General features: G+C 37.4%; 1 protein-coding gene across 5 annotated transcripts in view; it reads left to right on the top strand.

Annotated features, from left to right (window-relative positions):
• Positions 1-15,416, top strand: part of PPP2R5C (protein phosphatase 2 regulatory subunit B'gamma) — a 151,790-nt gene that overhangs the window by 121,438 nt on the left and 14,936 nt on the right. For 3 of the 5 annotated variants that reach the window (XM_074996505.1, XM_074996501.1, XM_074996503.1), the window contains 4 exons: positions 324-494; positions 4,900-5,027; positions 9,082-9,183; positions 12,843-12,915. In XM_074996505.1, coding sequence (XP_074852606.1) covers positions 324-494; positions 4,900-5,027; positions 9,082-9,183; positions 12,843-12,915 — 474 coding nt within the window. Of the gene's footprint in view, positions 1-323; positions 495-4,899; positions 5,028-9,081; positions 9,184-12,842; positions 13,354-13,387 lie in introns of those variants that run through there. The other 2 variants (XM_074996502.1, XM_074996504.1) reach the window with 2 other exon arrangements.

Raw genomic sequence — 15,416 nt, 5'->3', positions numbered from 1 at the left:
AGCATGAGGAGAACAAGGGTTCAGCCATAGACAAACAGACACTGCTGGCAAAAGAAAACCTTAGGTTTCAGGCGTGTGGCACTCATGCACATCTTGAGTGAAATATACATAGGGATCAAACATTTAAAAAAAAAACTCCAGTTACTATGCAAGGTAAGTAGACATACTAACTCTTATACATTGTTAATATGATTTAAAAAAGTACTTGTTGATGATGCCAGTTCCTCTAAAAAATCCATTTTAGTGCAAAAATAGAAGTCAGATATTTAAAATGTAGCTATGACAATTCTATTAACTTTTTTCCTGCAAATATGTTTGTACAGGTGGTGATGGCACTACTCAAATATTGGCCAAAGACTCACAGTCCAAAAGAAGTCATGTTTTTAAATGAACTAGAGGAAATTTTAGATGTCATTGAACCATCTGAATTTGTAAAAGTTATGGAGCCTCTTTTCAGACAACTAGCCAAATGTGTGTCCAGTCCACACTTCCAGGTCTGTACTTCTAGGAAATTATAAAACCAGATCTTCAGTTTAGAATGTTTACATTTGTTAGTGAATTGATCGTATATGTAATACATTAAATTTCTTTAAAATAACTAATTTTGCTGTGTTAAAAATGCTGAAAAAAGCAGTGCACACTTGGGTGTCCCATGATAGGGAGCTTAGATGGCCAGGCAACTTAGTGTTTATTGCACCCAATTTTCTTCCCCTTACCTCTCTGTCAGAGCAGTAAAGGTATCTACCTGTTCATGACCATAAGCTGTGGCTCTTCAGCTTTCCACCTTGAGGTCTAGACCCTCAGGGGACAAGGGAGTGTGGCAGGGGAACCTGGAGGTTGCTTCTCCATCATTCACTCAGGTCATATGGGAAGTGACATTGGCAGGGTCCTCCCTGCAGTGAGTCTAAGTTGCTTTCCTGGGCTATTGTTTCTTTATAGATCCCTTCATTTGAGGGATAGCCCCTACAGTGCAAGCAATCGCTACCACCAAAGAGTCCAAAGCAGCAGAGCCCTGCTAGACTTACAGATTCCTGAAGTAGATGTCAAAACAAAAAAGCAGTCAAGTAGCACTTTAAAGACTAACATAATAATTTATTAGGTGAGCTTTCGTGGGACAGACCCACTTCTTAAGACCACAGCCATACCAGAATAGACGCAGTATTTATGGCATAGATAATATATATATATATATATATATATATATATATATATATATATATACACAAATTCGACACATTAACACATGGTTTGAACCAGGATACAAATTTTCTGGGTCATTATAGGGGCTCTTTTGCAAACTTGGCTTAATCTGATTCTTGACTCCCCCTCCCCACCCCCACCCCCCTACTCTCTGATTTGCTCACCTTGATAATATTTTTCTGATTTGTCAACCTTGACTACTATTTTTGATTCTCTATGCCTTAAATATTGAGTCTGTTCTCGTATGGCTATGGTCTGAAGAAGTGGGCCTGTCCCATGAAAGCTCACCTAATAAATTATTTTGTTAGTCTTTAAAGTGCTACTTAACTGCTTTTTTGTTTTGATAGTATATAGACTAGCATGGCTTTCTCTTTGTTACTACTCAACATTAAAGTAGGTGGTGGTTAAAGAATATTCTGCTTGTGGAAGATATGTCCATATGTACTTTTGTGGTTCCCTCTTGGGCTCACTCTCTTTTCTTGTTTCCTGGAGAAGTATTCCTCTCTTCTGCAAGCTGCTCACTAACCTTTGCCTGGGCTTCTGAGCTAATTTTAGCACACTCCTGAAGTCAGAGAATGCTCTGCAAGTCTGGAGTGGTGGGGTTATGTGGGCTAGTATTGCTTTCTAACCCTTTTGCGGTAAGGCTTGTGTACTCAGTTACAGAGCAACCTTTTCTTTTTAAATGTTTCCCTCAGAGTCTCTTTCCAAGAGGTCAGCATGCTAGCTTCTTTCGTGTGTCTGACTGTTAGGGCCATCATGCTTGGAGAGATATAGTTCAAGTCAGCTTAAGATCTGGCTCTGCTTTTAATATAACTATTCTGGAATTTTATTTTTTACAAAGTCCACTAAAGCAGTGTTTCTTAAACTATTTGAGATCACAGAGCACCAAACAATAATAATTTTTATGTGGAATGTCTATGAAAATTTTCTTTTAAAAAAAAAAAAAAAAAAAAAAAAAAAAAAAAAAAAGGAACATATACAGCAAAAACAAAATGAATCAATTTAATTCAGTGTCACAGCAATGAAGAAGTAACATTGTATCTGGTTTTAGTAACAGAAAATACATACAGTCAGTATATGATATCAAAAAAGCATCAGACACTCGTGACACACTTGTGAGTTGTTCACAGAACACCAATGTTCCGCAGAACATAATTTTAAGAAACATTTCACTAGAGAAAAAGATTATACTTACTTAAAGTTCTGACTTGGCTTTCTTATCTAGCACATGAAACTCAGAAGTTGTCTCCTTTTTCCTCCGTGGGTTGACATTTTGTTCACGATGCACTTCGTTCTGTCCAATTTTTTAAAAGGCGAATTCCCTGAAAAATACTTCTCAGATAGGAAAGACCATGAAAGGCTATAACTGTACTACAGACCTTTCATCGACACAGCTATACCTCTGCAGTTGTAATGCTGTGATGTCTTGCCTGTAGCTGCACTTCTGCCAACTGGAGAGAGCTTGTCCATCAGCATAATTAAACTACCCTAAACAAACAGCGGTAACTGCTTCACTGGGAGAGTATCTATTGCTGACATAATGCTGTCTTCACCAGCACTTTCATGGAGAAAATTGTGTCAGTCAGGAGGGTACTTTTTTCCCAGTCAACTGACAAAAGTGCTAACGTAGACATAGACTATGTCTGAAAATTTGCTGTGTAATATTATCAACATGAAAAAACAAACTGATTTCTTAGGTATAACCTCCCTTTTGTCATTTTGACTGATATATCCACAGTCATAACCTCTATTGAATTGATCTGACTGAAGATCCATATGTAACAAAGTGCAAGGCTTGATAAATAAACGGCATAGTGCAGAGCTATGTTTCAGTGATTTTTTTTTTATCTCAGTTATTTACTGTTATCTGGTAATTCTGCAAGACAATATTGATTTCCTTCGGTCTGGCAAATTCTCTCATTCGGCATTGATCAGATCCTGAGGGTGCTGGACTAGAGAGGTTCAACCTATATATTGATTTCAGTAACAACACAAAATGTGAAGTGTACAGTGCTCACTTTATTTTTATTACAAATGTTTGCATTGTAAAAACAAGTGTTTTTTCAATTTACTTAATACAAGTACTGTAGTGCAAGTTCTTTGTCATGAGTTAAAGTTACAAGTACAGAATTATGTTCAAAAATAAAACAATGTAAAACACTAGAGTCCACTCAGTCCTATTTCTTGTTCAACCAGTCAGGTAAACAAATTTGTTTGTTTGCAGGACTTAAAGCTGCCCACTTCTTATTTACAATGTCATCTGAAAGTGAGAACAGGTATTCGCCTGGCACTATTATAGCTGGTGTCAAAAGATAGTTTATGGTCTAGATATGACAAAGATTCATATGTCCTTTCATGCTTCACACTCCATTCCAGAAGACGTGAATACACGCTGATGACAGATTCTGCTAGATAATGCTCAACAGCAATAGGGACCAATACATGTTAATTTTCATCATCTGAGTCAGATGTTGAACAGGAAGTATGGATGTTTTGGCAGTAAAGTTTATCATGTTTTTGTTTTTTGAATGTACTTATGCAATAAAAAATCTTTCACGATAAAGAGATTGCTGTACAGTACTTGTATGAGTTGAATTGAAACAAAATCCTTCAGCATTTGTATAGTGCAAATATTTGTAATTTAAAATAATATGAAGTGAGTACTTATTCTTTGTATTCCATGTTGTAATTAAAATCAATATATATGAACATGTGGAAAAACATCCACAAATATTTAATAAATTTCAGATGATATTCTGTTTTTAGCAGTGCAATTAAAACCGTTTAAGTATTATGTAATAAGTTAATTTTTTGAGTTAATTGTGTGAGGTTGCCCTGGTATATGTAAGTCTTCATGTGTGTTCTGTATACACTTCTTAATGATTGATTAATATCATGAAACAAGCTTTAATTAGAGACCTTACATGGCATTCTTCAGTAAACCCATAGGATCCCTATATCCCTATGTACCTCTGGGCCTTCTGCTAGTTTCCTTGGATCACAGCAGTTATGGATTTTTTAGCTGTGCAGCAGTACTACTAGAGAAATCACAAACTGGCACCCACTTTCTTAATTGAGAACCTGTTTTTTTTTAAATTGAAGGAGAGTATCACTTCCATCTTGACACCCACAGATCACAAAGATGCTATTTAAAATACTGTGAATATTTCTATATCATAGATGAAATGGAGGATATGTGTTTCTTAAGAATAATGTATAGCTGTATTTTTATAAAACATACAATTTGAATGATGTAGAAGGGTAACCCTAGTTAACCTGTAAGCATTAGGCCTTGCCCAAACCTCTGGCTTCAGCAGGCAGGTGGGGTCACAGCCATGTCTGCCCTGGAAAACCCCAGCCTTGTCCATGGTGGGTAGGCCAGCCTGGAGCAGTCCTCGCCGTGTGTGGCCAGTGGGACCTCTGCTCTAGCTGCCCTTTGCCAGATTGCTGAAGCAATCTCAGTTAATCAGTTAAGACAATATAATTTTAATCATTTAACTGTTTTAACTGATCTGTACATCCCTACTTCTGAGCCAGAGGGAAAAGTAAACCAAAACTTTGAATTTCTCGACAGTAATTTTTAAAATATTTTGATACTTAAGCTGTTTTATTTCCTAATTTTAGTTCTGTTTAGCATACTTTATGGTGTGTAAATGCTAACTGCAAGGTGAATAATGTGGTTACCTTCATGTCTTTCAGGTGGCAGAACGAGCACTATACTACTGGAATAATGAGTATATTATGAGTTTAATCAGTGACAATGCTGCAAAGATTTTGCCCATCATGTTTCCATCCTTGTACCGAAATTCAAAGACACATTGGAACAAGTAAGAGACACTTGTACAAATAGTATATTGGTTAATCTACTTAAAGGATTTTCTAAATTTTGTTAGTTACTTACCTAACAGCACTGAACTTTAGTATCCAACAAGTAGGATTAAAATGCCTTGTTTGTGAATTACCGTGGTAGCTACAGTAAAATCATGTGTAGTGTCAGTATTTCTCCCAAGACCGTAACAATATGAGTGGAGATGAGTGAGGGCAAGTGTCATGCACTGTCAGAGGGTCCAGGAAGTGCATTTGAGAGAGTGGACTCATTCCTGTTTACAAAAAATCTGTTTTAGTGCAGCTTTTCTCCTATGTCATATTTTGTTTTTGATTACTTATATCAAGTAAAATAAATTTGTATTGCATATTAGTCTTATGGTTACCTAGAGACAAATTTTGTTGGCCCCACTGATAATCATTTGATTATATTAAAATAATCTTACTTTTTTTGTTCCTCTCTTTCTCTTCATTTGTTTCCTGTTCTCTGTCTACATATCTCCTTTATTTTCTGTTTCCATCCACGCATGTGTTCAAACATAAAAGTACTTCTGATCACCTTAATTCTGCAGCTGCCCCAGCTGTGGAACAGCTTTGTTTAAGCTACTGTGCAAGAGCTAGTGATGTGGTTCTTCCATAGTTCACTGCTGTGGAATGACAACTACTGATGGATGTGGCATCACTGGCCAACCAGTCTGCCACTAACTTCAGTGAAAGGAATACTGAAGGAAATGTGTACAGTAACTGAATATAAGTAATACATGAATATGCTGATTTTGAAAATATAATGTGGATTACTTTTAAAAGACAAACTGTAATCCTAAAAAAATTCATATTGTGGGTAGTAATTGTGGATTTCTTTCAGTTGCTTTCGCTTACTTTTTATGGCCCTCCATTCATTCTGTCCTGAGCATGAGAGAAGTTGTAAAATCTAGTAAAGTCTCATGCTCACTGTGGAACCCACATGCATAATGCAAATTAACAATGTAACTGATTTCTTTTCTGATCCAGTGATCAGTAATATATAATTAATTTTATAGAGTAAATGTTGACTTTTTTGAGGGTTTGCTCATGTTGATTCCATTTTAGTTGTGCACACGTCCACATGCTTGGCTCTTAGAGATTTTTCCTTTAGTGCCTTGTACTTTGTGCCTGAAGGCCTTGTCTGTAGTTTTCTTAGTAGCTAGTGTTTAAGTACCTGTTTATTACTTGTTAGTAGTTAAGGTCTCCAGGTTTCAAGCCTAGCAAATCCTGTATCAGGCCTCTGCCTGTTAGTGACCCCCTATGGCAACTGTCTGACGTGTCAGGGGTGAAGTGCACATTAAAGAGAGGTTTCAGAGGTAGCCATGTTAGTCTGTTTCCGCAAAAACAACATGTCCAGTGGTATCTGAAAGACTGTCAATTTTATTATCGCATAAGCTTTATCGAGCTGCAACTTACTTAATCAGATGCATGAAGAGAGAGGGGAAAAAAAGCCAGATAGTAGGGATACAGAAATGGGAATGTTACATCAGAGATAATTCAGTCAGGATGGATGTGGATGTGGAACATCTGAGCACAGGGGCCTGCAACCAAAACAGCAAGAAGAGCTATTTTTTCAAATTCTATTACAAAATCAATACTTCAAGAAGTGCAATGCATGTGAGTACAAGACAGTCCTTAATAACTAACAAATATCAAACCATACTTTTTGTAACCCCTGTTTTAAGAACAGCGCGTACAGATTTCCAGTTAGAAAATCTGTTACTTTCACACCTTGATTGGAGAGCAAATGAGGACAAAGAAAATGGAGATACACTCTTAGGCAGGAAGGAGCAATGTTCGCATCAACCCTCCATGCCCCTATCCCCCTAGGCTTTACCCACCTCATCCCCAAACCTGCCCTCCACCCCATCCCCAGGCTTAATCCGTCTCAGCCTCAAACAGGACCCAGGGACTAACCTATCCGTGACACTGGCTGGGGAGAATATGCTGGACAGCCACATGCACCCAGTGGGAGGAAGGCTGGTGTGGGAGGTGTTCCGCTGGCACGGGTGAGCAGAGCCAAGCCAAGCCCACTGGAGGGGTGTGGCTGCTCAGGTTGTAGAGCGAGTGAGGGGCCCTCTGTAGCTTCCTGCCCTGCTGCCATTGAAATAATGGAACTAAATTCAGTTGATTTAATAGCTGGATCCCTCCCACTGCCCTGCCAGCCGTTTAAACCAATTAAATTTAGTTCTACTCTTCCAGTGGGAGCAGGGCAGGGAGCCTCAGAGGTGTCGGTGGTGGCAGTGTCCGGAAGTGCAAATAACTCCTTTAAAGAGCCACATGCAGCTCCGGAGCTGCATGTTGCAGCTAGCTGCCCTAGCAGATCTTCGCATCTCATCATGAGTGCTCTTTCTATCCTGAGGAGATCGATGTAATCTTCCAAAAGTGGGGAACTCCCAGGTGGACTTGTTCATGTGCAAACAAAATAGGAACTGCCAACAAAATAGGAACTGCCGCCAATTCTGTTATGTCCAAGGCCTAGGCAAGGGTTCATTCCATTACCTACCCTCCTACCTTTTGGTCAGAGTTGTCAGGAAGAAGGAAGTGAGAGGACATGGGGCCAACGGCATCTGACAGTGCATGAGCATGACATTCAGGGGGTCAACACTAGCACTACAGGTATCGCAAAGGCAGAAATCACCAGTCTCTGGGCACATAGGCATACACACATGTATAATGGACCAGGCATGGGAACAGGTCTCCAAGAACAACAGTTATGAAAAGATGGATAACGATTTTCCCTTGGCAGCGAGTGCTATAAAATGCAGGTGAAGATTTTTTTTCACTCTTTTTTTTAAATCTATTTAATGCTCCTGGGGGAATTCTACACCAAAATTTAAAAATTCTGCACATATTTTAAATTTCTGCATATTTTTGGTCAAAATAACGCACTATCACTCCAGTGTCAATTATTTTGGAAATTCATTTCAAAATACCTGTGTGCCAGCAAGTATGTCAATAATACAGACAACAGCAAAAAATATTCTCCCAAGAGTGGAGAGTTAAAGAAACCACTCTGAGTTCCAGTTGGGGCATGATAGTGTGTGCTCTCTGTGGCCTCCAGAAACCTGCGCTGCCGTTCCCCCTGCCCAAGCCCAGCTGTGGGGGACCTGCCTGTCTCCAGAGCCCAGCTATATGAGAGATTCCCCAGTCCATACACAAGCACCCCCCAGAGCATTGACACTCCCCCTGATCTTCTTTATTCCACCCCTCCCTACCCACGCATACATCTTTGCTATCCTGCAAGGGGACAGGATGTGGTGCAGCTGTGCACCTCCTCTCCCTTTGCCAGAGCTGAGTCTCCTGGGCCCTCTCTCCATCCCTGGAAAAATGAGGATTAAGCAGAGCATGCCTCCTATAGGCCAGACAGACAAGGTGCTCTGCTCACTATGAGCTAAGATCTGCAGAGTCCACTGGCCCATAATGGTAGCCAGTATCTCTGCAGTCCAAATTCTGTGGGCGGGACAGGGAATTCTGCAAAATTCTGCATTATGTAGTAGCCCAGAATTCCCCCAGGTGTAGTTTTAAAGAGTCCTATTAGTACTGTGATTCTGTATTTTATATATTTCTACCATAGTGTAGAGTTGTAGTTGTTTTCAGAATTAAGTTTTACCTTGTGCACACTTCTCTATATTAGTATAAAAATATTTTCAGAACTTCAGGCATAGTTCACTGTGTAAATGTATCACCTGCTGAGGTCTATAATGCTGTTTTATTTTTTTTCTACTTCTGTTCGAATTAAACTTTAATCAACTTCCAAATTTCTAAAGCAACCCTATACTGATGCATGGTATTATATAGAGGATAATTCAAACCTCTGAAGAACATTTTTTATTAACAAGTGGCAAATACTGCTGTAGTGTAAACTGTATGTGAATCTGCTTAAAACATTTAAATGGTTTAGAACTTTACTTGTTTTGTCTTCCTATATTCTAAAATAATGTAACTTTCTAGTTGTATAAATTATTGGCTACTGTCGACTAGAGCAAAGTTCAAAGTACTGTGAGTTTCAATCTTAAGTTTTACTTACAGGACAATACATGGCTTGATATACAATGCTCTGAAACTCTTCATGGAGATGAACCAAAAACTGTTTGATGACTGCACGCAACAGTTTAAAGCAGAAAAGCTGAAGTAAGTTTCATATTAACATTTCAATTTATTCCACAATAATCTGCTCAGCAAATTTTCATTGCTCACTTTGAAAAGCTGCTCTCACTTCAAAAAATACGATGCTCATTTCATTCAACACACAAATCTGAAAAATCACATTCCGATGTTTTTTTGCTTCTCAACTATGAAATTAAGGCTATGTCTACACGTGCACCCAACTTCGAAATAGCTTATTTCGATGTTGAGACATCGAAATAGGCTATTTCGACGAATAACGTCTACACGTCCTCCAGGGCTGGCAACGTCGATGTTCAACTTCGACGTTGCTCAGCCCAACATCGAAATAGGCACAGCGAGGGAACGTCTACACGCCAAAGTAGCACACATCGAAATAAGGGAGCCAGGCACAGCTGCAGACAGGGTCACGGGGCGGACTCAACAGCAAGTCGCTCCCTTAAAGGGCCCCTCCCAGATACACTTTCATTAAACAGTGCAAGATACACAGAGCCAACAACTAGTTGCAGACCCTGTATATGCAGCACGGACCCCCAGCTGCAGCAGCAGCAGCCAGAAGCCCTGGGCTAAGGGCTGCTGCCCACGGTGACCACAGAGCCCCGCAAGGGCTGGAGAGAGAGTATCTCTCAACCCCCCAGCTGATGGCCGCCATGGAGGACCCCGCTATTTCGATGTTGCGGGACGCGGATCGTCTACACGTCCCTACTTCGATGTTGAACGTCGAAGTAGGGCGCTATTCCCATCCCCTCATGGGGTTAGCGACTTCGACGTCTCGCCGCCTAACGTCGATTTCAACTTCGAAATAGCGCCCAACACGTGTAGACGTGACGGGCGCTATTTCGAAGTTACTGCCGCTACTTCGAAGTAGCGTGCACGTGTAGACGCAGCTTAAATGTTTAACATAGTAGTTCTAAGTATTACTGCTGCTGGCAGGCTTCTTTCTGCAAAATCGTTGTGACACCATCAGTCTCAAAAGTTCAATAGAAGAGAATGATAGCTATTTTGTAGCTTGCTTTTATTTTAGGCATATTATTTGCCATCCTCCACCCCTAAATATTTTTTCAGAATCTTTCAGCATTGTTTTGTAGAGTCTGTTCATGGATATATAAAAGGCATTATTATATTTTGACACAAAGGCAGTGATGAATGCAGTACGCTTTCATTAATGCTATGTTACAGCACACACTCAGAACCAAGGAGAAAGCAAGAGATTCATTTATTTGATAGACCGAGCAGTACTGGGAACTTTTCATAGTGGCTATATCTACATGGGCAGCCTCTGTTGACACTACCTCTGCAGAAACCTCGGCAGTACCTCTGCTGACAAGATTGTCTCTACACATAAAATCAGCTTGAAAGAGCAAGCCAGTCTGTCGACAGAGAGCAGCTGGAATGCCCTGCCCTCTCTTGAGAGAATGGCTGACTGGAAGCTCTGAAAACAGCCCCGCCGAGGAAACCGGAAGCCCTCTCTGTCAACAGAAGTGTCTCCATGGGCATTCTGTCAACAAAACACTGTTGACAAATGTGTTATATGTTATCTGGCAGAGGTATAACACTGCTGGCTGAACAGCTGAATTTTATTGACAAGCTCTCAACAGAGCGTTTTAACAGTGTAGAGCCTCAGCAAATTATGTCGACAAAAGCCCAGATTTGCCAAGGGAGGCTGCCTGTGTCGACATAGCCAAAGTTTTCCGAAATAAGAAAAGTATGGTATGGTCAGGTGGACAGAGCAGGGAATTAGAAACTTTTGGGGGCTTATTCCCAAATATACACCTGACTAGTATGGTCTTTGAATCACTTCTTTATTCTTCACTTCCACATTTATTTAAATGCCTTAAATATTGAGTCTGTTCTGGTATGGCTATGGTCTGAAGAAGAGCGTCTGTCCCACGAAAACTCACTGAGTAAATTATTTTTGTTAGTCTTTAAAGTGCTACTTTACTGCTTTTTTGTTTTGATAGTACATAGACTAGCACGGCTTTCTCTCTGTTACTTATTTAAATGGGTATATGATAAGTGTACCCATGTTCACAGGGGGATAGTTTGAGGCATAAGTTGCTGCTTGTAAAGTGGTTTAGATACTGATTAAGGGAACTGTAGAAATGAAAACTATTTTTGTTGTTTCATTTCAGCCTTGAAATATTTGCAGGTTTGAGCAGTATTTAGTTAGAATCCTGTTTTTAGTTTCAGAGTGAAATGACCACAATTTATTCCTGTAGCAGTCCTTAAGGGCTTAGCAAGACAGTTTTGTACTGTTTTAACTGTATTTTAAATGAGTGCAGGACACTGGTCTCAGTTATAATAAGATATTGGTGCTTATACTTTTTTGTAGATTGTGCCTGTAAATTTAAGTGAAAGTGAACTAGAACATGTAATACAAATTTTAAAAGTATTCTAGCAAAAAGATAAAGTATACCTTTTAGTTTCTTTCTATGATGTATAGAAAGGACTGTTTTTGACGTGCCATTTTTCTGATAAAAATAACACTACTTACTTTTTATATTAGAAAATAGTCTATTTTAGGGTTTTGGTTTTTTGAGTGCAGCAGAGTCAAGACAATTGGAATCCTAAGCAATTGGAGAGAATTTTTTGCTCATGAATTTCAATTATTTTAATAAGGAGGGTGTTGATTTAACACAACCACTTGAGAGAACACAGTCTTAAATATTTGACTCTCCTACTCTACCACCTGAAGGCTGAGAGTATTCCCACAGCAGAGTTGAAACATGGGCCCCATTAAAGTCAGTTAAAGTGTTGGCCATTGACCTCAGTAGAACTGGAATTTCAAGTCACTTCTTTTGCTGAAGAATTATTCAGCTGAAAAGAGGAATAAAATGTAATCCTGATTTTTCCAAGCTGGAAGAAAAGTTGGAAAAAAAGTTTCCTTTTTCAAAGGTGATTATGGTCTTTTTTTTAATTCCACAAGGAAATCATAAGAGTGGCACTCATTCCCTTTCCCACAGATGTTGCATGTCACCTTAAATGTACATCTCTCAAACAAATTTAAACAGTAACTAGATGATTTCCCTTCATATGTTTTCCTCAAGTATTTCTCCATGAGTGTATTTAAAGTATTTCTTCCATTTCAAAATTATTTTTTTTATTGATGTGGTCACTATTTTACTTAAATTTACTGCAATCAGGACAGTGAAAATAAACAATGTCCTCTCCTGTACTGTGATATCTTATGCTTTTAGTTATTTAAGTTGCAAGTATAGAATTCAAATTATAAAGGTAAAATCCAGAAGTATTTGAGACGATACGCCAATCTAAATGCAGATTTATTTCAGCAGTCGTGTATTTTTTAGGAACATATAGCTGTCAAAGGCAAACAGAAAATTTGATACTGCCAATTTATTGTAATAATGTGTTTTTATTTTCTTGAGACACTTGTCACTTTTTTTTAAATGGTGCTTTGAAATCACAACTTTTTTTTTCAGCTTTGGTCTTACACCTAGCAGTGTGCTATGATCTTTTTGCACATGTGTGCACGCGCGCACACGGACAAGCTGTCCATCAAAAATTAGTAACTTTGGATTATGTGAAGATGCATTTCAACAGGTGAAATAGCAAATTATTTGCTATTCTCTCCAAGAACAGTAAGTTGTAAACTATAAATTCACCTTGTTTATAGTAACCTCTGTTTTTCAATTTTCTTTTTTCAGAGAGAAGCTAAAATCAAAGGAAAGAGAAGAAGCATGGGTTAAAATAGAAAATCTAGCCAAATCAAATCCCCAGGTATTTAGAAAAGATTAACGTATTCATGTTAAAAATTCTAGGTGTTTTTGTTAAATATCATAGGGGAACAGATATATCGCTGATACGGGAAATAAGTTTATCTAATATTGTATATGAAAAATCAGCAATAAACATGCTTTTAAAATTTGTAATCATTCTCTTGTGCAAGTACTTATTTTGTAAATGAGGGTTTCAAGCAAGACTTATCTGAAGTACCTTTTTCTTTTATTTTTATGAAACATATCTGTAGTACAGTGGTCTGAAAAGTGATTGTTGAGAATTGCATAAACAGAAATTGACATTGATTCTCTTGAAAATCTTCATAATGTAAATAAAAACCTAAACCAGAAGACAGAAGTTAGGAATTGGGAGTGTTTTCTACTAAAAGCAGATGTCTAGCTGGGACTTGTGATGTGTCAAATTTTCTTACTCTGCCATACCAAGTGAATTAAAGCAATGTTGCTTGGCCTAGTCTGTTGTAGCCACCTGGTGCCTGGATTATGCAGTGGACTGTCGTTGGGTGAACATGTGCATCAAGATCAGCTCCCAGCTAAAAGAGAAACCACCAATGCATGTTTTTCTAAAAGAACAAAAACATAATTTTAGAGTGAACAGGTTAATCTGACACAGATTTAGTCTTCTTATTGCTTTGTGGTGTTCCTGTGCTATTTGTTCCATTTATTAAATGTCAAATTTCTGGATTTCAATCATGCCAAAGCTTGCTATTGGCGGCAAAAAAAAAAACAAACAACTAACCAAAAAACCCCTTTGTGGATAAAAGTTCTTATCCACCCAAAAGATTTGTGACTGAGTACAACTGCCAAGAGATCTAATAGCTGCACAGTGTGATCTTTGTACCAGTTTAATAGTAAAATCTGCAGCTATCTTTTTCTAACCAAATAACTTTTTAGAAATATTTTCTCTCATTGACTTTTTCTGGAGTAATTTAAATTGGACAGTTTATCAATAGGTCAACTGAGTTAAACTAAATGCATTTTAACTTTATAAAGAATGATATATGTGAAAGTAAAAAAATGTAAAGCTTTGTGCAACAAAGCACACTTGATAAATGTTTTTATTGAGTATACTTTTTGATTGCTGCCACAGACAAATTTGATTAATATTTGCCAATAATTTTAAGCTTACTGAAAAGGCACAATACAAGAGTACATGCTTGTTCAAAATATGTTCATACTTATTTCTTACAAATGATAAATAATTGTACCTTGCTAAACACCCATTGTAACTTACTGAAACTGATAAGGTAATATAATGTATTTGTACAAATGGGAACCTAAGTTTTCCTATTGTTCTTGAAAAAATCATTCTGTGTAACTATGTACATTTTTAAAAACTGATTAGCATAAACTATGTATACAGTACTTTAGTCTGCTTGAATGACAAAATTTATATAACCAGCAAGTTAAATTTAAAAACACAAATTGATTTTGACACTTAAACCCGCGGTCACATGAAAACCCATATGCAGCATGTGTGCATGCTCTTAGTGCTCTTTTTGACAGATGACCAAAATTTCTTTCTGTGTTTATATGTAGTTATCTGTTTTCTATTATTTTTATATTCCTAACTTTTTGATACCTACTGTTTAACACTATGCCTAATTATGCACCTTATGTAAAAGTAAAGTGCAAGGTATTTTTAATGATAAGTATTGTGACTTAAAATAATTTTTGTACTTAATTTTCTTCATTTTTCTACTTTGTATTGTCTGTGAAAGCAGATAAATCTATTAAGTGACCATTATATGCAGTTACTAAAATAATTGTAGAAACATCTTCATGTGTTTTTTAAAATTGTGTACGTGCATGAGATGCACAGCAATTTTTTTCTTTGTTGGTCTTAACAATACAGAGTGTTTATTTAAGATCAAAATTGTAATTGTCAGTATCTCTGCAAACTTGTGCTCATGTTAAAGTTTGGGTTCTGTAAAGTTTAATTTGACAGGTCTTTTTTTATTCAGCAAAGGTACTGTATGTTCCTATTTTATATTTGTGAAAGAGAAGTACATATACTTTAATTGTATTATGAAAGCATGTAATTGGAAAATAGTCTTTTTGCATACTGAGTTTTGTCTTTACAAATACAAACTTACTGCAGCAAACAAAAGCATTACACATTTATGTTGTACTGATCACAAAACAGTACTGTGTCTAATACAATTGAAATTAAACTTAGAAAGATTGAGCATTGGCAATTTAGAATTTTATTCTTCCACTTTTAAAACTCTGTTTCGCACATGTTCCGGGTGTAATTTTGTTCCTTTTACTTTAATTGTATATTTAAATATGTATTTCTGCCAGAACCAAAGTAATGGATTTTCTGTCTTTATTTTTCCATTATACTTCAGTTCTGGGGAAATAATTAATTTAATTCTTGATGAATTAAAACAAATTATACTGAAGCTAGTCTAAAATTAAGTCTTGCCAGCTTGCTCTGATTTACTCTTAATATACAAATATTGCTAACAATGATTATATTTT

This window comes from Carettochelys insculpta, chromosome 6, assembly GCF_033958435.1.
Source record: "Carettochelys insculpta isolate YL-2023 chromosome 6, ASM3395843v1, whole genome shotgun sequence".
NCBI classification, from domain to species: domain Eukaryota; kingdom Metazoa; phylum Chordata; order Testudines; family Carettochelyidae; genus Carettochelys; species Carettochelys insculpta.
This window is presented reverse-complemented; position numbering and strand designations above follow the sequence as displayed.